This window comes from Mauremys mutica, chromosome 2 (genome assembly GCF_020497125.1).
Source record: "Mauremys mutica isolate MM-2020 ecotype Southern chromosome 2, ASM2049712v1, whole genome shotgun sequence".
Classification (NCBI taxonomy): Eukaryota; Metazoa; Chordata; order Testudines; family Geoemydidae; genus Mauremys; species Mauremys mutica.
The window spans coordinates 51,204,904-51,229,443 of NC_059073.1; the positions used below are offsets into that span (position 1 = coordinate 51,204,904).

The 24,540-nt window shown below is 42.2% G+C and overlaps 1 protein-coding gene across 4 annotated transcripts in view; it reads right to left on the bottom strand.

Moving 5' to 3' along the window:
- Positions 1-6,169: 6,169 nt before the first annotated feature.
- LRRCC1 (leucine rich repeat and coiled-coil centrosomal protein 1) overlaps positions 6,170-24,540 on the bottom strand; it is a 45,510-nt gene continuing 27,139 nt past the window's right edge. The window contains exons 12-19 of one of the 4 annotated variants that reach the window (XM_045006135.1): positions 19,293-19,494; positions 18,736-18,921; positions 17,233-17,407; positions 14,909-15,072; positions 13,650-13,858; positions 13,271-13,408; positions 10,527-10,662; positions 6,170-6,798 (exon numbers count right to left, since the gene is read on the bottom strand). In XM_045006135.1, the coding sequence (XP_044862070.1) occupies positions 6,676-6,798; positions 10,527-10,662; positions 13,271-13,408; positions 13,650-13,858; positions 14,909-15,072; positions 17,233-17,407; positions 18,736-18,921; positions 19,293-19,494 (1,333 nt within the window). In that variant the 3' untranslated portion in view covers positions 6,170-6,675. Of the gene's footprint in view, positions 6,799-10,525; positions 10,663-13,204; positions 13,409-13,649; positions 13,859-14,908; positions 15,073-17,232; positions 17,408-18,735; positions 18,922-19,292; positions 19,495-24,540 lie in introns of those variants that run through there. The other 3 variants (XM_045006137.1, XR_006577036.1, XR_006577037.1) reach the window with 3 other exon arrangements.

Here is a 24,540-nt window from a genome sequence, read left to right on the forward strand (position 1 = left end):
CTGAATCACAAACATGTTTTGTTCTTAGGTGACACCCCCCTTCGCCAGATAGATTTATATCAGGGCTAAACAGCTATCTGTTAATGGTCCATTAAGGACACTCCACTCTCACAATGGGCCACTGAAGAATCTCATCCCACCTAGTAGGCCTTTCCTGTGGAATCTCAGACAGCGAGGAGCCAGTGGCCAACTCCTGTGATTCAGCAAAACAAGTAGGGGGATGTGTTATGCTCATGTAACCCTGGACTCCATCTTGGGCCAGTAACTTTCCATACACAGGGACTGTGGGCTTCCTTTGAGACAAATTTCTATGCACATGGCAGAGGCTATAAAGGATACCTGAGGCCTGGTCTACACTACGCGTTTAAACCGGTTTCAGGAGCGTTACACCGATTTAACGCCACACCTGTCCACACTAAGAGGCCCTTTATATCGATATAAAGGGCTCTTTAAACCGGTTTCTGTACTCCTCCCCAACGAGAGGAATAACACTAATATCGGTATTACCATATCGGATTAGGGTTAGTGTGGCCGCAAATCGATGGTATTGGCCTCCGGGCGGTATCCCACAGTGCACCACTGACCGCTCTGGACAGCAATCAGAACTCGGATGCAGTGGCCAGGTAGACAGGAAAAGCCCCGCGAACTTTTGAATATCATTTCCTGTTTGCCCAGCGTGGAGCTCCGATCAGCACGGGTGGCGATGCAGTCCGAAATCAAAATCCAAAAAGAGCTCCAGCATGGACCGTACGGATGTGATCGCTGTATGGGTAGGCAAATCTGTTCTATCAGAGCTCCGTTACAGAAGACGAAATTCCAAAGCATTTTAAAAAAATCTCCAGACAGAGGCCACAGCAGGGACTCAGCACGCTGCTGCGTGACAAACGTAACGGAAAGCCAAAGAATCAAATGGACGCTCATGGAGGGAGGGAGCGGGGACTGAGGACTCAAGCTATCCCACAGTTCCTGCAGTCTCCGAAAAGCATTTGCATTCTTGGCTGAGCTCCCGATGCCTGTAGTGTCAAACACATTGTCCGCAGTGGTTCAGGGCATAGCTCGTCAATTTACCCCCCTCACACACCCCCAGAAGTAAAAGGGAAAAAAATCCTCTCTTGACTCTTTTAAATGTCACCCTATGTCTACTGAATGCTGCTGATAGACGCGATGCTGCAGCAGTCAATGGCAGCATCCTCCCCCCCCCGCCCCCCGCCATGAGTGGCTGATGGTACAATATGGCTGATATCCATTGTCATCATCAGCCTTGTGGCAGATAGTACAGTACAAAAGGACTGGTATCCGTCCTCATCATCAGCCCGTGAGTGCTCCTGGCTGGCCTCTGGTGAGGTCAGCTGGGGGTGCCTGGGTAAAAAACTCCTGATCATTCCCAGTAGATGGTACAGAATGGCTGGTAACCATCTTCATCATAGCAACAGGGGGCTGAGCCAGTAGATGGTACAGAATGGCTGGTAACCATCTTCACCATAGCAACAGGGGGCTGAGCCCCCGCCCTTCATGTGTAAAGAAAAGATTCTGTTCTGCCTGGACTATCATAGCAGCGGGATGCTGGGCTCCTCTCCCCCACACTGCCTAATGTCCTGTCTGGACTATCATAGCAGCTGGAGGCTGCCTTCCCCTCATTTTATCTCACTAACAAGTCACTGTTTCTTATTCCTGCATTCTTTATTACTTCATCACACAAATGGGGGGACACTGCAACGGTAGCCCAGGAAGGCTGGGGGAGGAGGGAATCAACAGGTGGGGTTGTTGCAGGGGCACCCCCTGTGAATGGCATACAGCTCATCATTTCTGTGGGATCTGACACGGAGCGGCTGTGCTCTCTGGTTCTCTGATACACTGGTTCTCTAGTACACTTGCCCCATATTCTAGGCAGGACTGATTCTATTTTTAGATACCATAAAGGAGGGATTGACTTGGGCAGTCATTCCCATTTTTTGTCTTTTGCGCCCCCGGCCGATCTCGGCCAGGGGCACCTATGACAGCAGCAGATGGTGCAGCACAAAAGGACTGGTAACCATCATCTTATTGCCAAATTAAAAATGGCATGGTAGATGGTACAGAACGGCTAATAACCATCTCTGCTATCATGCAAAAGCAAATGAATGCTGCTGTGTAGCGCTGCTGAATCGCCTCTGTCAGCAGCATCTAGTACACATACGGTGACAGTGACAAGAGGCAAAACAGGCTCCATGGTTGCCATGCTATGGCGTCTGCCAGGGCAATCCAGGGAAAAAGGGCGCAAAATGATTGTCTGCCGTTGCTTTCCCGGAGGAAGGAATGACTGACTCCATTTACCCAGAACCACCCGCGACAATGATTTTTGCCCCATCAGGCACTGGGATCTCAACCCAGAATTCCAACAGGCAGGGGAGACTGCGGGAACTATAGGATAGCTACAGAATAGCTACCCACAGTGCAACGCTCCAGAAATCGATGCTAGCCTCGGACCGTGGACGCACACCACCGATTTAATGTGCTTAGTGTGCACTCGATTTTATACAATGTTTTACTAAACCAGTTTATGTAAAATCGGAATAATCCGATAGTGTAGACGTACCCTGAGACATCTCCATTTTGCCTCATCCCTGCTCCAATTCCCTGGACTGTGGATTTACAACTAAAAGGAGTGTTTTGAACTATGGACTGAGTACCTTCCAATCTTTTGGAAATTACCACAGAGGGATGGGAATACAGAAAAAGCAGCTATTAAAGAAAAGTAAATGTAATTTAATGTTATGGCTTATTTCATTGTACATAACCATACATACACACCCACCCACACACACCTTCCATTAGATTACTTAAACAGACAACCTTGCATTTACACTAACTTATTAACAAACTCATCTACCTAATGGAATGCATCAGATTTTCTTAACATTAGTATTTTCAGGTACTTGAGTAGTCCAATGTTGAGGTAAAAAACAAATCAGTAAAAAGTGAACAGTTTTTGTAAAACCCAAGATTTTTTCATTAAAAAAAAAACAGTAAAAACTGAAAATGAAATGCCTTAGAAATATGCCAAGAGAAATAGAATTGGCTAGAGACTTTAAACACCAAATTTGGTGTGCACGCGTTACAGGGCTCAGAGTGCAATCCAGACCAATAAGGGATTGGACCACTACTTTCCCCGCAACCCTGGGTGCCTCACAATGCTTCTTGGCTCCTATCTTGGGACAATCAGAACCAGTCTACAAGCATGCACATCACATCCTGAGTGTCTGTGTGCTAGACCGCTCTGGTTCAGCAGCTCTGACGCCTGCATCCTGTCTGCACTCAGCCCTACTCTGGCTTCCGCCAGCCTTGATTACTATTTGCAAGGTAAACCCAATATTCCCAATCCTAAATTTTCCCATACCACATGATCTTTAATATCCAGCCCTGTCCTAGACAGTTCAGAAAAATAATGTTCATTTGTTCCTCTAAAATACAAAAGCACATCACAGATTATCAACTTAATTGGGATAAATACACCCTTCCATTTAAACACAGCTTTTAGTTGGTTTAAAATAAAACAAATGTATTAACAATAGGACTAAGTAAGGGATGCCAAGTAAAAGGAATAAAATTAGAAACAATTACAAGCAAATAAAATTGAAAACATGCATCTAAAAGTCTAAAACTTAATCTAGCAACGTGCAGGCTTTGATCAAGGTGGTTTCTCTCAATCTTCTTACCACCCATGACTGACTTCCCCTCATTCTGGTCCTTCCACAGAAGTACAAGATACTGGATTCCATTGTCTTCCTAAGTGAAAGATCTTTGCCTAAGCTGGTTTCTCACTTATTTTTAGTTCCCAGAGCCTTAACTCCACCCAACACTTGGTTGCAAGGCCCATCTTTCTCAGCTTGCAAGAGCTCTGTTCCCTTGTGCATTGTCCAGTGACAAATGCTAAAGATGGCTTCTGTCTTTGCTTTATCTTCCAAAGTTAAAAGTTTTGTTTCAAGAGGTAGGATGACCCAACGCTGTTCTTCCCTTCCTATGCCTCTAGGCAAAACTTTAAAAAGTTACAAAAAAACAGGAATAAACCTCCCTCTTAGCACAGGGAAAATTTACCAAGCTAAAACAAAAATAAACTAATGCATTTTCTTGCTATTACTTACTATTTTTGTAATATTAGATGTATTATTTTTGTAGGAGCTGGATTACTTGCTTGGTCTCTCCTTTTGTTTCCCTGAGAGAACACCCACAGAGCACAAAACAAAGCCTCCCCTTCCTCCCCCAGATTTAAAAGTATACTCTTTCCCCATTGGTCCTTCTGGTCAGGTGCCAACCAGGTTATCTAAGCCTTTTAACCCTTTACAAGTAAAGGAGTGATTTTATGCTACCCATAGTTGTATGTTTATGACACTATGTTAATTGGGCTTCTATTGTTTTTGGTCACATCTTACTTAATCTCACTGGAGACAGGTAAATAGCTGCCTTTGCTCATCTGGGAGAGAACCTGTTTCTCCTGGTTTGGCCAGACTTAACACAATATCATTAACTATCCATATTTCCTCATATAGTTAACATATTTCACAATGATAGTAATTAGCTTGTCATTAGCTTTTAGAAAAGAGCTCTCCATACACTTTTATAATACAGTAATATTGAATACAATCAGCAGCCCTTATCTTTATAGACCAATACATCTTTCTAATGTATTCTTTTGAATGCTGCTCAAAAGTTTATTCAAGCTGTGAGGAAGGCAACAAGGAGTCTGGTGGTGAAGGAAGCTCCAGAATGCCCCCGCCCCCCACATACACAGGTATTTGCTAAAATACAAATTGTTCTGTTTCCTGCAGTCTCCTGCCCCTGCTGTCTTGATGATCATGTTTACTGCTTATATTTAAATTAAGGCAACCCCCCATTCCTTTGTTTCGGATTGAACCATTTAACACTTTTACCTAGGCAAGACCACCTCGTCTTGAACATGCTCTAGTAACATCATACAGGGGGAATTCATAACTTTACATATAATATTGCTACATATTTCACCATGGTAGTGTTGACCTGCAAGTTATTAGTTTTTAAAGGCACATTTGGTACAAAGAAGGGTGCAAATACCTGGGTGCTTCAGGTCCCAGCATGCATGTGTGCTTAGTCACATTTTCAGAATGCTCAAGCCTTAAGTCAGTGTCACTAGTCTGCTTGAGAGTTGAGAACTACAGAAAGTTTTATAGAAAAAAGTGTTTCCTCAAACAGTGAGGCTCAAGCACTGCAGAGGAAATGAAAAGGTAAGAGTAGGAAAAGAAACATTTTTTTTTTTATTATTAGGAGAGAGATGACAATGTTTGCAAGGTCCTCCATTAGGAGGACAGCTCCAACTCCAAATCTGTTGAATATTTTATTCATGCACAACTGAAAATTTCAGATCATTTTATAGCACAGCACTGTTCAGCATTTTAAGTAACTAAATGGAGGAAATGTAGCAATACAATGGAGACCTTAAAAACTGCCATCTGGATAAAACTATTTTAAAGGAGATGGAAGTTATTTCCGTATAAAGATTTAAAGTCTGTCAAAAGTTACCATTTCCTTCTCCAGGAAACAGATTTAGAGGCCCTTTCAGATAGAGAAATGGAATCATCTGAGCATGCAGGAATGGTAGTCAAGAACAGATTTATTACTAAAAGATTGTGTAATGACCAGAACACCAAACCCCCAACTCTCACTGGGATTTTAGGGAGCAAGGGCACAGCTAATAAAAAAATTAAAACAGGGGATTTTTAAAGAAATGCAACGGTATAAATCAAGTCATAACTGAAGCATGTCATTCAGAAAGAAGTATGTTTTCAGTACCACTTGTTTGTTAAGCCTCTGTGTAATCGACCTCACATTTACACCAGTAAATTCCTGAGATCAGGAATTTTCTTATTTAGACCTTGATCCTGCAAGCTGTTCCACGTAGGTGGACCCCTGCATGGGAACAGGAGTGCATCCTTTAAAACAAAGCGTATTGTATGAAAGACATCAAGGAACAGCATCAGGTTTGAATGGTAATGTCTAGAACAGATTATTGAAAACATTCAGCAATTGCTGAAGTCAACAGGATCTTTTTTCTCTGGGATAACAGTATTAACTCTGAAAAGTCACTGAATGCTATCTCAAAACAGTGTTAATTCCAGATATGCAAAACGGTCATGTACAATTAAAAAAGTCTCTCCACTAATTATAGGTGCAATTTATTTTTCATTAATATGACATGAACTCCATCATTTCTTAACTGAAAGCGCACAACAGACATGCCCAATCCTTTTTGTGTCCTTACTTCATACCTGGCTCCATCTGCCATGCCTCCACCTTCTCTTCTTTTACAGATAATTCTTAACTCATACAGTGATTTTCATCTGTTGATTTGTTTTGATCTATTTCTTAGACAGCTCGGACACAAATATTACCAGACACATACATCAGATAGCTAGTATGAAAATACTGTACATAGTTTTAATACATATTTGATTCTTGAACTCTCAAAATAATATCTCACAAATAAAAATTACTCTGGAAATAAGTGTTTTAAAGGAAACTAAAAATCACAGCAACAAGTATAACAAATTATATAAACAAATATACAGTATCTTTGTTAATGTATATATATTTTACATTTCTTCACCAAGTCCTTTTATTAAAAAGAAGAGGAGGATGGTCAGATTTAATGCATTACATATTTCGTCAGAGATCTTGCTGAATGTCACTTAATGCACTTGTAAGTCGCCTTATTTTCTCTTCCATGGCCTTTTTACTGTTTGCTGTTTCTTGCAGAAGCTGACGCATTTCTTCTTCAACCCGGTAAACCTGAAATTATAAAAAGATACATTAAAAAATTCAACCTGTATGTTAGTATATTATAGGAAGAGTAAACTTGCTTATTTTTTTATTACTGATTGAGAAACCCAGAGTAATTACACAATATATTGCTATTCTTAAAGAGTACATTTGAGTACAACTTGCTTCATACTCCTGTTGCCATATCTGTCATACAAAGTAAAAACTTTCATGAATAATTGTGCAATGTGAAACAGGCGATAAAGGAAGACAAGATGGGATGAACGAAGTTGTTAGGAGAACAGCAATACTAGATAGTCTTTCACATCAAATGTTTGTAAAAGGGACACTAGATGTGTCAGTATTAGAGTCATAGGGTGACTGCCTCTTTAAAGGGAGATGAAGTCTCAGCCCAACTTGTGACACAGCCAACTCATCTGCCCTGGGGGGAAAATGGGTTGTGTGATTCAATCCTTTACCTAACCCAGAGGCCTGAGAGATCTGGGCAGTGTGGAAAGGAGAGAGACTTCAGCAGAAGCCTTGACAAGACTGCTGAGGACTAGAGAGAGGAGAAGGAGGGCTCCTGCAGCAGACCTTGAGATACCAGAGGAGAAAACACCCCAGCTAGGAAGGACTGGGCTTGGCTTGCAAAAGAAGGGAAAGACTCCAGGTACAAAGGTGTGGGAGAGCTGCTTGGGATGGAGCAAGTGAACAACCCAGGAGGCTAATGGGAAAGGGTGAAATTCAAATTAAATTATAATTGCACAATAACATTTCAATTTTTTCATTAAAAAGGCAAAAGAGTGTCTAAGTTATTAAACACAGATGAGATGTGGCCCTCAGAAAGGAGGGGCTACGTCCAGTTTGAAACTGGTATGTGAATTCTGTGTTGTGTATACCTTGGAAGGGGTGGACTTTTTATTAATGGCTTAGCTAGAGGGCCAAGTCACTGAGGGGAAACTGAGGCAGGAATGCTGCATGGCCACACTATGCAATTAGGGTGAAATCTGGAGGCAGTGACCCTGTTACAATCTGTAATTGCAGCAAGTTTTGCTAAACAGTAATGATTCTACAGCTAGTTATTTAATTCTTTGGAGGAAAAGAGGATTCCAAAATTAAGAACAGTATTGATAGAAAGCATGGAGTTTCTATAGCTCAGAAGAATATTGCTGGGAATTGTCACAGTTCCATGGTTACCTGCACCTCTATCCCCCTCTGTAGTCTCCTCCAGCTATCACCTCTCTACGGGAGGGGACCTAGTGTCTCTCTCCCCTCAGACTGGGGATTTAGGCTTGCAGTCCCCTTGCAATTCACTGTGATTTTCCCAGCAGGTCTGACCTTAGTCCAGCCCCTGTGGTTCACTCTCTTTCAGGGACAATGACATGGTTACCAGTGACCAGCCAGCTTTCACAAAGCCCAACACATTTATTTTAGGACAAAAAGCATTAGAGAAAACATCAAAAAAAAAACAAAACACAAACAATTCAGAGTCCTGATAAGTTTACTAGGTGTCACCCATCTTACACAAAGAGACCCTTGCAGGTTCTAGTCCTTCAAACCCTTACAGCTAGGTTCTGCCCTCTTAGTTACAATCTCATGTCAGTTTTTGGATCCAAACGAACCAGGTGGTTCAGTTCATCCTAACCCTTCATTCCCAAAACTCTTTCTAGGTCTCCTATTCCTCTTGAACCCTGTCTGACTCAGTATATGCAATTCACCCAAAACGGTGGTACTTCTCTGGAGTTGTTCACCTGTCCCAGGATAGATAACAACTAACTAACTAACTTTTTTATTTAAATAGATTTTTTTAAAATAAACCAATTTAGTATTACATTTGAAATTAAAGTCTATGTTAAGAAATGTATAATCTAGTAAATCTACTTACACATTATAATCTATTACTATAAATACAATATAAAAAAATTGAGTACATTTACTGCCCAGTTTAAAAAACAAAACAAAAACAAACAAACAAACAAACAACCAAAAACACCACACCCAAACCACTGGTCAAAGTCACTGGATAAGTACTTGAATCCAGAGTTCATTGAGGTGCTAAATCAGCTTTTGACAAAACTAGCCTCTTCTGAGGTAAAAGAATAGTTTCTTCATTTCAGTTTATTCAACTAGTTCAGTTCAATTACTAGTTAATTCAAAGTTACAATACCAATTGGGAGTTGAAAAAGCACAAAAGCATTTTTCCTTTTCCAATCTAGGAGATTTACTAGTTCTAAAAACTTGAAGAACACAGTGACCAGGAACAATAAGCTCAGTTCATTAACTTGAGATAGAATCATAGATTATTAGGGTTGGAAGGGACCTCAGGAGATCATCTAGTCCAACCCCCTGCTCAAAGCAGGACCAATCCCCAAATGGCCCCCTCAAGGATTAAGCTCACAACCCTGGGTTTAGCAGGCCAATGCTCAAACCACTGAGCTATCCCTCCCCTAAATACTTCTTTATTTAACAAATCAGTTAATTTTAAATGCAAAAAGTTTAAAATCTGAAGACGTTTGTCTATACAGCACTTTAAGGTAGTTTTATTTCATAAAAAACAAAGTGCTATTTTTGTGCAGTTGTAATTGAATTTGGATTTCCATCCAAAATGACACCTACATACCTCAATGAGTGGGGGAAACATGATGGGGCTGGTGGTGAAAAGGGGACAGCCCCAGTGGTGAGGGAAGGAGACACTTGCTGAGGGACATCAGATGTCTCCTGCCCCCTCTTATTCCCCCCCGGAGTCTCTGGCATGCAGTTGGGGTTGTGGGAGGGGGAAAGGAGTGCAGACTGGTGAGCATTCCCTAGCTCCCAGGATTTAACCTGGTGCAGGTGCCAAAAGAGGGGCTCCAAATGGCTTGACACAAATCACAAGTAAAAAAACCCAAAAACTAACTAATAAGCATGTACTGCATCAGTCACCATTTTAATATAAAAATGTAAATAAAGACTCTGAATAAATGTAAGTTAAACTATAAAACTGCTTAAATGTGTGTCGATATAGCATATCATCCTCCTCCTGTTTAGCAAAAAGAAGCACCAAATTTAGTGTAAAGGCTACATTTAGTTGCAAGTTAACATGTTTTAATGGTTACCAACCATGAAAATCAACTCATCTTTAGGAAAATAACTAAAAAGTACAAATGCAAAACAAGATGAAAATGAATGATTTGCACCAAGATTTCCTGCTTCCTGATTTAAATCATTATCAAAGTCAGAGATTTAAATCAATCCATGCAGCTCTCAAATGACTTTTGTTCTTGGGAGAAACTCAGTAACCCTCCACAATGGAGCCAGTATGCAATCCCTAGCTCATGATGATACATGTAACATTTGTAGAAAACAAAGTTTACAACTAATCCATGGGCACATCTCAACGGAACAGTCTTTGAAGTTTGCATGCTTCCAAGGTCTCACATCTGCTACAGAAATTATAAAAGCCAACAGGGTGACCCCCTAGCTACATAAAATACTTTATCACCATTTTTCTTGCCTCTTTAATAATTAAGGGATGTTCATGAACTGGCAAGTGACTGCATGTTCCTTGAACAAAGAATATTCTGAGTCTACCCACTGTCTACGCACTTTTAGTGAATCCATTATTGGGCAAAGATTAAAAAAGTTCAATGTCATTAATGCTTTCATTCATGGTGATTAGCCAACACAGACACCAAAAAGACTACAGCTGTCTGCATATAACAATGTTGGGACTGAAAATGCATATTTTAAAGGTCTGATATTGTATTAAAATACATTACCTTTTCATTTGCTGCTTCAATCTGTTTTTGTTTTTCATTTGCCAGCTGCAGTAATTCTGCCTGATGAGCTGCTAGTGTTGACTCAAGCTGTCTTCTAAAAGCATCATCCATTGAATGAAGTTTTTCCATTGCAACCCTAAAATAGGATAAATCTTAATCTTAAGAAAGCCAGAAAATAACTGTAATAGCATCATTACTTCAAGACTGTATGTCAGTGGTGTGCAACCTGCAGCCCATGGACCGCACACAGCCCCTCAGGCTAATCTGTTGGTGGGCTGCCAGTTTGCTTACATTTGCACAGCTCCCGCAGCTCCCAGAGGCCGCGGTTCACCATTCCTGCATCCCTGGAGATTGTGATTGACTGGGACATCCTCTAGGATTAACTAGTCAATTGAGATCGACTTGTTGGTGAACACGGAGCTAGAAGATTCAAACTTGCTCTTGTTAAAAAAGGTGCTAATGACCCCTAAGGCTTTCAACCATCTGCTTATACTAGCAAAAGATAGACCATTTAAGCGAGAATAATATGTATAAGTATTATTTCCACCATTTCTTCAAAACAGGCTGGCCGAGTATGGGTCTAGTATAACACATTTTCTGAGAATTAAAAGGGTAAATCTTGTATGCGGACTCAGGAGCTCCTGAGAGGATGTTTCAATATAAAACTAGAATATGCAGCTACATAGAGCAACACTATGAACACTGCAATACAGACCCATTTACACGCGAATCCGCTTAATGCACGGTAGCGCCATGCCTCCCAGTGTTACCTATTTAACACACGAGACACGTTAACACGCGGTACAGGAACTTGCTATGTAGCGCTACAGATTTGCTCACTAACTCACTGACATAGAAATCAACAGGGTGATCCCCTAGGCTGACCCCCTAGCTCCGCACACTCCGGTGTGCCCCGAGGGCCCCCGCTCCATACCAGTAAGTGTCCTGAGTTACTTTCACCCCTGTGTAGTAATAATAATGTTTTTATTAGATTACACATTTGAATTTATATTTTTGCAAAGTGCCATTAACAGATAGGCCTGCAGTATTTGGGACGCTGTGACTATGTATGTAATCCTAGATTATACTTACTATATCATTAAGATTAAGATTAAGATTCGATAGAGAGCACGCGCAAGATATTTCTCAGCATGGCCCTCTTAACCCGCGGGCGTGATGGCTTGACTCCCGACATCCGTGCGTAAACAGGTCTGTACTGTATTCAGACACTGAATACACAGCCTTATGAAATTTCACACACAACATTCTTTTTCTATGAAACATTTCAGTAGCATTGAGCTTCCAGCACTGCTCCCAATACTTAGTCCTAACAACTATTTAATTTTGTTCTGGAGAAACTAAATTTAGATTATTAAGATATTCCTTTGCCCTGCTGACCAGATGACCATTATGTCCCACTTCTCTTAAAATAACAGAGGAAATCCTCAAAGGAAAAACATTTTATAGTGGGGGATATGTACACTAAATCCTAAGCAGAAAGAGGTACTTCATCAGCAGTTATATTTTAGTGAGGCACACTAACAGAATAGTTGTGGCAATGAGCAGTCCTTTTCTCAAGGAAGTTTCATGGAAAAAAAATCAAAATAATGTCTTTGACTACCTAATCTCATTAGTCATTGATTCTTTTGCATTGTTGGGTCTAGCATAACTTGCCACGTCTCTGCTTATTGCCGTCGTGTGTGTGGCCTAACTACACAAGGTCCACTGTTAATTAGACTACCTATGCTTAAAGAGAAAAGAACAGTGCTTAAAAATGGTTGTGATAGCCACAGCATCGTTAACAATAGTAGGAAGTCTTTAAAAAAAGTTTTCCTAGCATAGACAAGATTTATGAGACTACAGTTATATTGACATGTCATTCAGTATTTATTTGGCTGACATTTGTACATGAGTTTACTGGAGATTGCCTTCATCTTCAGAATATGTCTACATGATTTTTTTTTTTTGAAAGTCTCATTTCCTCAGGCTTTTTGTTTACTATCAACTCCTAATCCACTGTTAATTGCTTCAACTTAACACTTCCCATGAAAGCACTGATGACAGAGAAATAAAGTCATATTAAAACATGCAATGGATCCAAATGCAAAAACAACACAAAAAAACCCCTCCAACAGTTCAGTAATAATGTGGGGGTAAGAGGAAGGAGAGAAGGGAGAAGGAAATTCAGATACTTTCTTACTTATTCTTTTTCCCCTCAACGACATTAAATGAAAACCTAAGTACTCACTATTATAGCCATTTGTTTGTTGCTGCAGCAACACAAATGCAAAGTCGCACAAACAGGAGTACACATTTACCCTCTCAATAAATTTATGCCAAATGGGCCTCCTCTCTGTGGATTACAAATTTAATGTTTTATATAAATTTTATTAACCCTTGTTTAATCTCAGTGTGGCCACAGAACTAGGATCTCCAATAGGAAGTACCTTCAACCAAGTACTAAATATTTGGGAATCTAAAAATCTTCAAATACGTGCAAAGTGCAGTTAAAAAACTGAGGGGAAGATCCTGCAGATACCTACTTCACAGACGTAGTCCTTACGCACTCTTATACACACAAGTATTTCTTATGTGACTATAAGAGTGTGTGTGATTGGACCTATAGAAAGTACTTGCAACTTCATTATGAACTCTAATATTATGGACCAAAATTTCACCTGTCTTGCATGGTGGACCACGTACAAGTTTAACAAGACAACCATTATTAGTATTTTTGTTTTTACTTCTGAGTTTGAAGACTTTTGTTTCTCTCTTCGATCAGCTTCTTTTCCTTGATGTCAAAGTTTTCTTTCATTTGTTTAACTTGTGTCTCAAGGTGGCTTAGTAGTTCTCCTTTATCTTGCCACTTCTTATTCATTGCACTGAAAATAAAACACAAATGTTTAGAGTGCATACAGATTCTATCATCTTTTAAAACTGGGGGTGGGGTGGGGAGTGAGGGAGTGATACTTCTACATTTCCCCATTTTCAAGTTCTAACCATCAAAAGTGACACTCTGGCCTACCCACGTACTCTTCTCCCAACCAATCTGAACACAAGATCTCACTTGAAATTTCAGTGTGGGTCATAACGTTTCATTATGCTTATAATAGCATACATCACCTGTATGCTTTCCTAATATCTTCCAGTTCTGCTTCTTTTTCTTCTAGCAGTTGTTTTAATTCCTCTTTTCTTTCATTTTGCCTTTCTAACTTTTCCATTAGCTCTTCCAATTGTGCAGTTTTTTCATCCAATTGTACCTGAAAAGTCTTTTGGAGTTCATCATTTTCTTCACGCTGTTTTCTCATCTGCTCATCTCTCTCCTGTAAACCCTATAAACACAACATTTGTTTTGGTATAAACCGGCCATAAATAAATTTAGGTTCAAAATTAGATGAAAGTCTCTAGCCATCAGAGCAGTGAAGTTCTGGAACAGACTTCAAATACAAGTAATAGGGGCAAACCACTCAACTCATTTTAAGATGAAGCCTGATACGTTTATGAGCAGGATGTGACAGAGTTACCTGTGACAACAGGGTACTAGACTCAAGCACCCACAAGGTTCCTTATAGTCCTATTGCTGTTTAGACCGCCTTTGGTCCTTGTTTTTATTAACATAAAACTTTCTTGCAATTATGGCATGCATCCGACGAAGTGGGTATTCACCCACGAAAGCTCATGCTCCAAAACGTCTATTAGTCTATAAGGTGCCACAGGACTCTTTGCTGCTTTTACAGATACAGACTAACACAGCTACCCCTCTGATTCTTGCAATTAATGTTAACTTACAAGATATACTGGTTGCAAAACAAAACAAAAGCAATAATTTCTGATGGAAAAACTGTAATAAAAGAACACTGAAGAGTTCAAACTCTGAAAAGTTCAAAATCTGCTACTTTTAAAAATATACCGTATACAACTAGCGGATAATTTGTCTATTAATCTACTTGGAGTTTTGCTATGATAAATGAGGCAAAGGTTTGAGCCCCACTGGAATTTATAATGCTAATTTACCTGTAAGTATGTTACCCTATTGCTCCCTGAATGCAAAAGGAACAGAATAAGAGAAAATATTTTATACTTGAATATAAAATTTCAAATTCAACTGATTATTTTAATGAAGCAAAACACTAAATTAAGTGAGACCTGTCCTACATTTTTCTTCTGCATTTCTGATGATTTTTATCTGGGAGTAAGTCTGTACATAAATACAATCATATATGGCCTGGTCCTGCACCCAATGAAGTCAATGGGAGCACACTCTCAGACAGCCATGGCACTGCTTTTCTAATTTTATTCAAGTCACTGCTAAAATTTTCACTCCAACTCCATTTAATTTAAGCACCGTACATGCACACGCACACACACACACACACACTTACTTCTTTTAATTTCCTAATTGTTTCTGTTTGATCTTCCACTATTTTGGTCTTAATTCTTAGCGCATCATTGTCACGTTCATTTTGTTTTTTTAGAATCTCACTTTCATTGGTCAGAACCTCAATTTTTGCTTCTAGTTTTCCACGGTCTTGAGCAAGAGAAGCTCCTGGATAAATACAACATTACAGCACTGCAGATCTTCAAGGCATTTTCCAAGCACATTTCAGAAAAGTGAACATTTTATGCAAGTGTGGACATGCTTATATCTCCTGCATGGAGCAAACTGCTGGACTGGAACCTTAGTTTGTAACTACACAATTTTTTTTTTAAATGTTCAACAGTGGCAACTTAATGGCATTAAACACTTGTTGTTTAGACCTCCTTTGGGCACTTCTATTAAAAATGATCAGTAATAATGCTTACAGATCTAAGCTAAGCAATCTCAAAGAGACCACCAGATGGTGCTAAATCTGTACTGCTAGTTACAGTGCAGAAGAACAAGGAAGAGGATAAAAGCCACATCACTTATTGCTCCAACATTTAAATTAGTCATCTTCAAGGACACCTGCAATTTGAGTCTCGTTTTGGAGAATGAAGGTGAACAAGTGATGCAGCTATCAATATCTCTATGAAATGCCGAGTAAGTAACGCTATTTAGTACTGAGGGAATTCTCTCAAATTTGAACCTCCTTGCAATACTTTATGTAGCATTTTATGTGCTATCCTCTTCCCTGAATGAGCAATAAGAGTCAATGAAAGTAGATGATTGCACGTTTGTTCTCTATAATTTGACTTAAGGACCATGCAAGGAGAGATGTATACAGTACTAGAGGACCAATTTTGGTTCACTTCACCAGTTCCACAACAATGCTTCTGGCCCTTGTGTTTAAAACTCAAGTAAGTTTTAAAAAGCCTCAATTTTAAATATGGCAAGCATAACATTTTGCCAAAATATATAAAAAACACCTGAATGAAAAAAAAAGGAGTGTGAACAGGGTACGTACAGAACATTCTTTGAGATTACCACCTTTGAATATACTTAAAAAGAACAGGAGTACCTGTGGCACCTTAGAGACTAACATATTTATTTGAACATAAGCTCTCGTGCATCTGAAGAAGTGGGCTGTAGCCCACAAAAGCTTATGCTCAAATACATTTGTTAGTCTCTAAGGTGCCACAAGTACTCCTGTTCTTTTTGTGGATACAAATTAACACGGCTGCTACTCTGAAACCTTTGAATATACTGTGATACTACTATTTGTAGTATGAATAGCTTTACACCATTTTTCTAGACACTATTCACTATGACTCCAAGTAGTTGCTTGCACAAAATAATGGCCACATCCAAGCAAATCCTATCCACCACCGGGTAAAGCAAAGTGACACCATTTTTTTTTTTTTTTGCAATTCATATCAATATGTATGGAAAAACTGTATAAAAGGGGATGACAGTAAACAGTGGTGTCCTTCTTTACCAGTTATGTGTAAGTAAAAATGAAAATAAAAATCACAAGACCAGGTGTTCTGAAGTGTCTCTTATTGAGCCCACACACTAAGAAATATTTTCCTCCCATAAATAATCAAATGAAGTTTAAAAAAATAAGTCAATTCACTGAGTTAACAGAATACCACACAAAATTATAATGAGTAAACTTTTTTTTTTTTTTTTTATTATTCCTGATCTTCCGCTCTTTCAAATTCTGATTAATTTTAACATTTAACTTTGGTATTCCGAAAGAAGAAGCCTATTTTTCACTTAATTAAACAGAATAAGCAACATTGTGTTTTAGTGAAAATTATGAGCTCAAAAAGTTAAAAGTGTATGGCTTTTCTAAAGGATTTTTCTCCTTGGGATTTTATTACTCATTTTTGTAGATCTTCAACCTATCCCTCTTAACAAAAATATAGTAAATATTTATTCCTTTATGACAGGATGACAATACTTTTTAAGTGGGGTTTGGACAGAAATATTTTAGCTTTAATGTGAGTTTCCATCCACTGGATAACTGCTCATTGACATGACACTCTCTCTCTCGCTCAAAAAACAAAGGTGCTATGAAGAGGGACATGTACCAGAACACTACTCTTTCCAACTACTTAAATGTATAGCAGGTAGTGCAGGCTAATCGTTTTTAATAATGCCACTCCTATGAAAAGTAGTCCTTCCTGTATCAAATAAAATAAACTAGAGTTGGAGATTATTTGTCTCAGGTGGTGCTCCAGTGCATTGTGGCAATATAACTGGCCAGGGAAGAAATGCAAGTGAAATATCTATTTAAATTTATGCTATCTATCATAGTCTACCACAAAACAGTTGTATTTTTACCCTGTTGTGCCAACTCTTGTCCCCATATTTTTCTTTCCACTTTTAATCCATCAATTACAGATTCTTGGGCTGTCAGCTGAGAAATAAGTTTTGATTTTTCCTGTTTCAGGAGTTCAATTTGAATAGTCTTTTGTTTGTCGTCCTCAATCAAAGTTTCAAGTGCTCTGATTCGACTCTGTATACATGAATGAACAGTAGGGGGAAAAAAAAAACCCCAGTAAGATTTTGTAAGACAAATATTCAAGAATTCAATATAATTAACACCACTTTAACTATAACAGTTAATACTAACTAACTATTTAAGCAGATATTCTGCTTACATACACGGTTTTCTCTGATAAAAATTGGCATCTTACCTGTAAAAAAAGCACAGGCATTTGTTTCATCAATCAACACAGTTTATGCATTTTATTCACGGATAAACCTAATTTAATAAAGTTTGCTTGAAAATATAAATGAATAAATTAAAGAGGAAATAACTTTTAATTAAAGAAGTGCAAAAAAGTCTGAAAAGAGGAAATGGAGAATTTAGGTTGCATGGCAGAAGTTAATCCAAAGGAAACAAATGGAGGCTATATTGGGATGGGCTTCTACCCCACAAGACATATCTAACCTGAAACATGCAAAATTCATTTTTCCATACCTTATAAATAGGCTTTTTAAAAAAAGGATAGATTTACTTTTAAAAATAGTTTCAAGGAATAATCAACATTTCCAATAGTTATTCTCTGACAGAGATTCCATTTGGCATAATACATTAAAATGTTCTGCTCTTAAGAAATTATTTTCTTTTTGAAAACTGACCTGACATTAAAAATGTAACTTGAAATCTCTAAATGCTACATATACACCTTTCCCCTGGCCTCTTGGAAAAAGCTACAAGTCCATGATAGCTGGACTTATATTTAATAGCTAGAAAATTTGTTAAATGTGATGATGTTCCTAATATTTTAAGGCCATTTGTGAATATTATTATAATGTAGATATCTTCAGAAAGTGTGCTGCATAACAACTAATGCAAATTAGAGGTAGTCACTATTATATCATTATCTACATCACTGTAATAATGATAATTATATAAATCCCAGTAACACTTTGTACAGTACTTGCTAACTTAATTCATGTACAATCATTTGAAAATAATTCTGCAGCTAAAATATTGTCATTTCTGAGTTTACAAAAGTTCATAGTATTAAATACTCTCTGAATCTCAGTTTCAAGTAGTTACTATTATGTACAACTTGCTATCACCACAAAATAGGAGTGCAATCGTGAGGAATTGTAGGCGTGTGTATTTGGCTATATTGTGCATCTATGTCTGAATGTGTGAGTGGTAAGACATGAAAGTTGAGATTACTGTGAATATTAACATGGTGTATTTCCTTATCCCATTTTTAGCCAATGATGACTTTAAGATAAAATATACTAAGTATTGTTAATGCTGCAACTTCTTGTCTAAAGTACTGTATAATTTAAAAAAAAAAAAGGCTTCAAAACATATACCTTTAGATTTGCTGCTGTTTCTTGTTTTGACTTTACTACCTCTGTAATCCTTGCTTTCTGTTCTTTCACCATGGATGTCAGCTCTTGAATCAGAGCTGCTGACTGCTTTTGCTTTTGCTGAGATTGAAAAAGGGCACACTTATGTTCTGCTAACTCAGCAGTAACATTTTCAAAACCATCCTTAACCTGTACAATAAAGACAGGTTAATAAAAAGATTAGTTCTCCAAATGTGTGTGTAGGGTAGCGTGAAAATACAATATGGTAATTTGAAATAATGGAAGCGAGATTAGTTCCATCCATTCCAAAGGAATTTTATATCACCTGAAGTTATTTGTTAAATTATGAATGCACGTAACCTACTCAGTCAAACCAAATGAAAAATGTTTCAAATAGTATCATCTCAAAAAATTAAAGAACTGTTACTTTAACACTTATAATTGTCATTTTTGATTAACGAACAAGGAGAGAGAAAAAAGGTCTTTAAAAAAACAAAACAAAACAGAATTTGACAACCTCCTTGACTCCACACTTTTGCAAGATACTGTCTTAATCTTACCTCTTTAAACCTTTTGGCTTCAATAGTTAAAGCAATACGAAATTCATTTTCTAACTCCATATACTGCTGGTTTAACATACTAATTTTCTCCTGAAATTCTTTAATGCGTTCTTCATGCCGCTGTTGTTCTTTAGCAATTTCTTTTGACAAGGCATCTTGGAATTCAGATCCATTCAAAGCAACTCGGGTTTCAAGTTCTCTCCTGGAGTTACCAATCACGTACATTAAATTCAGAATTGCATCATCTTTCAATACTATATCACTAGGTTTATTTAAAAACAATGTAATAAAAGCAAGATGGGAACCATGTATTTACATCATTGCCCTTCAAGGAGATATTTTTGTGAGGGTCAAGGAGACCAGTGGGTAGATAATCCATGTTTTATACTTCAGTATAACTGTATAATTCCAACAACGAAGGAAAAGACACCTCTACCTCGATATAACGCTGTCCTCGGGAGCCAAAAAAAAAAAAAAAAAATCATACTGCGTTATAGGTGAAACTTGCTCTGCGTTATATTGAACTTGCTCTGATCCACCGGAGTGCGCAGTTCACCCCCTCCACCGAGCACTGCTTTACCGTGTTATATCCGAATTCGTGTTATATCAGGTTGCGTAATATTGGGGTAGAGGTGAACAAAAAGACGGTTACTCACTGTAGTAACTGTTGTTCTTCGAGATGTGTTGCTCCTATCCATTCCAGTTAGGTGTGCGCGCCGCGCGTGCACGGCTCTCCGGAAGATTTTTACCCTAGCAACTCCGGCGGGCCGGCTGGGCGCCCCCTGGAGTGGCGCCGCTATAGCGCAGGATATATACCCCAGCCGGCCCGTCCGCTCCTCAGTTCCTTCTTGCCGGCGACTCCGACAGTGGGGAAGGAGGGCGGGTCTGGAATGGATAGGAGCAACACATCTCGAAGAACAACAGTTACTACGGTGAGTAACCGTCTTTTCTTCTTCGAGTGATTGCTCCTATGCATTCCAGTTAGGTGATTCCCAAGCCTTACATAGGCGGTGGGGTCGGAGCTAGATGTTGCAGAACGCAACCGCTAAGCCAGAGGCTGCAACAGCTCTGGACTCCGGGACCAATGAGGCAAAGGTGTGGACCGAGGACCAGGTAGGTGTACAACACATCCCCCGAAAGGGTATGCGAGCCAGGAAGGCAGCTGAGAAGCGTGAGCCCTGGCGGAACGTGCAGCAATGTGGCTCTATGGAACATGGGCCAAAACAGAGGAGGTGCAGATGCACAACGTCATTGAAGATGAAATCCTCTAGGAGGAGACAGGTATGCCCTTCGTCCGGTATGCTGGTACAATGAAGGTTCTGGGGGCGTTACGAGAGGGCTCTGTCCGCTAGGTATAGATTGCGGACGCCCTACAGATGTCGAAGGAGGGCAACCGTTGCTCTCCTTGCAAAGAGAGTGGCTTCGGAAAGAAGATCGGAAGGAAGATATCCTGGTAGATATAAAAGGCCGACACCTCCTTAGGGAGGCAGGTCGGACGTGGTAATAACTGCCCTTGTCCTTGAGTAACACAGTATACCTTGGGCCTATTGTGAGAGTCTGAAGCTCGGAGACTCGTGTGGCCGCAGGAAAGACTACAGGAAACTGTCTTGCAGGACAGTTATGTCAACGAGCATGTAGACATTGGCTCGAATAGGGCAGTCATAAAACTGGTTAGAACCAGATTGAAGAGCCAGGTTTATGGCGGGGCCCCACTGGGGGGGGGCGCGCATAAACGCTCCAAGCCCTGAGGAAGCAGATGGAATGGAGCGGGATCTCGGCGGGAGAAACCTTGCGCATTTCGGAGCAGCATGAGAAACGCTTCCACTCGGCCAGACACTTCAACTGAATGGATGATTTTATACCACCCCGGAGAATCCCGTAGAGCCAAGGTCGAACAACGTAGCTCAGATCGGTTTAGCCACGCAGGAGTCCTGCTGTGAGGTGCAGGGATTACAAGAGCGGGTGGTGAAGGTTGCCGTGATTCCATGTCATGGGGTCTGTGCCAACAGGGTTGCTACTGACAGGTGTAGCAACATGGTGTGCCAGTGCTGCCCAGGTTACACTGGAGCGATCCCGATCAGGGGCGCTCTGTCCCTGCGGAGTTTGAGCAGGACCTTGTGAACCAGCGGGGACAGTGGAAAGCGTATGGTAGATGGCTGATCCACGGCCTCAGGAAAATCCTCCAAGACCGAGCCTGGGGAGAGGCCTTGGAACGAGGAGAATTTCTCTCTCTCTTTCCGTTCTCGCGAGAGCGAGGAGGGCTATGCGGGGAAAGACCCACTTTTGGAAAACGGAATAGATAAAGACGGGAGGAAACCACCACTTGTGAGACAGGAAGGATCTGCTGAAGCGATCCGCCCGCTGAATCGCCTTTACACAAGGCAGACTGCTCTCAGCTCTCGGACATTAATGTGTAAGGCCAGCTCTTGCGCTGACCGAAGGCCGTGAGTGCGAAACTACGCCAGGTGCGCACCCAGCCGAGAGATGGGCTGTCTGTCATGAGGGACCCCGAGGGGTGAATGAAACAGCATCCCCGGATGAACCGGGGAGGACGCCGACTCCCGGTGGAGGGAGCCTAGGCTGCTCGGGGGGAACGAGCCGACCACGAGTATGGCATCTCTGCCCGGGTGGCACACCCAGGTGAGCCACGATTGAAGTGAACAGAGGCGAAGCCTGGCATGTTTGGTTGCAAACGTGTAAACAGCCACGTGACTCAGGAAACGTAGGCAAGTGCGAGTCCAAGTTGGCGGGAAGGTCCATAGACCTTATACAACTGTTACCCTCGCCTGAAACCAAGGCTGAGGTAAGCAGGCTCCGGCGAGTCTGGAGTCCAGGACGGCCCCAATGAATTCCCGTCCCTGAATGGGAATCAGAGTGGATTTTACTATTGATCATCAGGCCCAGACACAGGAATAGCTTCGTGTCGATGCCCACATGACTGGTACTTTGGGCCTGGTGGTTCTCTGAATGAGCCCCTCGTCTAGATACAGAGAACGTGTATGCGACGGTGGCGAAGAAAGGCGGCGACTACAGCCATGCACTATGAACACCCCTGGGCTGTATAGAGGCCAACCGGGAGGGCCGTATACTGGGAATAACGATGGTAGGCCCCAAACCGAGGGTACCTTCTGTGTGGAAGAGAAATGGCGACGTGAAAATACGCGCCCTTCATATCGAGGGTGGCGTACCAGTCTCCGGGATCCCAGGATGGGATGACGGTTGCCCTGGGTACCATGCGGAACTCTGCATTGGGACTTGTTGAGTTCCCGCAGGTCTAGGGTAGGTCTGAGACCTCCCTTCGCCTAGGGGATTAGGTTTCGCCCTTAGGTACCTCCTGTATAGCTCCGATAAAGAGGAGCGTCCGCACCTCTTGCCAGAGGAATCGCTCGTGAGAGGGGTCCCCAGGAGGGGCGAGGATGGGTAGGCTTTTGCCCCATTGGTTGTTAGAAGGACCCTAATTCCGGCTCCTTTGGGGTGCGGATTGATGGCCACGACCGTGTAAGCCATACCCGCTGGCCAAGTCCTGACTCTGTCAAGGCGCAGGGAAAGAGCGGAGGTTGGGGACGGAAACGTCGGCGCTGAATCACCGGCGTGTGCATGCCGAGAGAGAGAGAGCAAAGAGACCCTGCTGCCCTTTAGGTTCTGCAGCCTAGGGCCAGTGGTTTCAGAGAACAGGCCTGTGCCATTGAAGGGCAAGACCTGTATAGCGTGCCGCAGCCGCGAGGGAAGGCTCGACAACTGGAGCCATGAAACGCGCCGCGTGGCAACACCCGAGGCCAGAGTCATGGCAGCGGAGTCAGCTGCGTCCAACAAGGCCTGGAGGGAAGCTCTCTCCAGCTCCGTCCTTTGCCGCAGGAGGGCATCCAACTCTTGACAGGAGTTCCGAAGAACCGACTCTGTAAATTTGTCCACTGCCACCCACAGTAGCGGATAAGCAGGGCTTGCTGGTTCGCTACACGAAGTTGCAGGGCCCCCTCCGGGTACATCTTACGGCCCAATAAGACCACACGCCCAGCCTCTTTGGATTTAGGGGCTGGTTGCATTTCAATTAGAGGAGGGCCGGAGGGGTATGTTCCTGCCCCCGCCTCATCTGGGGAGGAGGAAGAAGAAAGGCAAGGGACAAGCGGGTTCTGTGTGGGCTCGAGCTCCTGGACGAACGCTGATCCGGTGGGATCTGGGAGCCGAACCGGGGGTTGCTCTGTACCGGTCGGACGGGGACGACTAATTGTCACCTCTGGCACCCGGAGCTCCGAGGGAACGGAGCGAGATGGGGTCCCCGGTACGCCTCTGGCGTGGGAGTACACTCAAGGCATCCAGAATGACCACTGATAGGTCTCCTGGAAGACTCTGGAGGGCACATCGGAAAACAGAGTGCTACGCATATGAAGTGTCCGCACGGGACGACACTGATGCGTGGCTGGATGGCCCTGGAGGAGCTGAAAAGCTCTTGGTAGAGTCTCCATCTGTAACTGACGTCGCTCGATGCGGCACCGGGAATCGGTACCGGTAGACAGACCGGTACCGAGAACGGGACCTGCCACCGAAGCTGTGCCGGGCGGTCGACCGAGGGTGCGAGGCTCGATGATCAGGAGTGGCTACGAGTGTCCCGGTGCCTGGGGCTTGATCGGTACTGCGTGTCCCGGACCGGGGATCAGAATGCTGACCGGTGCCGCGAGCACTACTGGTACCAACATGGAGAACGGTGCCGAGACCTAGATCGGTGACGGGACCGAGAACATCTGCGGGACCGTGACCCTGAACGGTGCCGCTCTGCGGTGCCGAGGTAGGGTGGTTTGATCAAGGCAGGCTTGCCCATCGACTATGTAACCCCTACCGGCGGTGCCGGGGGTTGAGGCAGCGTAGATGCTGTCGTTGCAATCAGCCCCCTCGCCGTGGACACTGTCTCCGGCGTGGAGGGAATAGTGAGCTCGACCCTAACTGGCACCACGGATGCAGCTTCATAGCGAGCTCGACCACGGCCCGTACCGGGGAGCGTTCCAGCACCGGACTCGACGGCTTTTGCCTGGCCAGAGTTAATGGTGCGGACATTGACGGTGCCGCGGCAGACATCGGTGCTGGGCGATCCGACGGAGCAGAGCGCTCGGCTGCGGAGCAGGCGGCTCGGACGCAGCTTTAGGGCGAGCTCGACCACGGTCCGTACCGGGGAGCTTTCCGGCACCGGACTCGGCGGCTCTTGCCTGGCCGGAGTTAACGGTGCGGACATTGACGGTGCCGCGGCAGACATCGG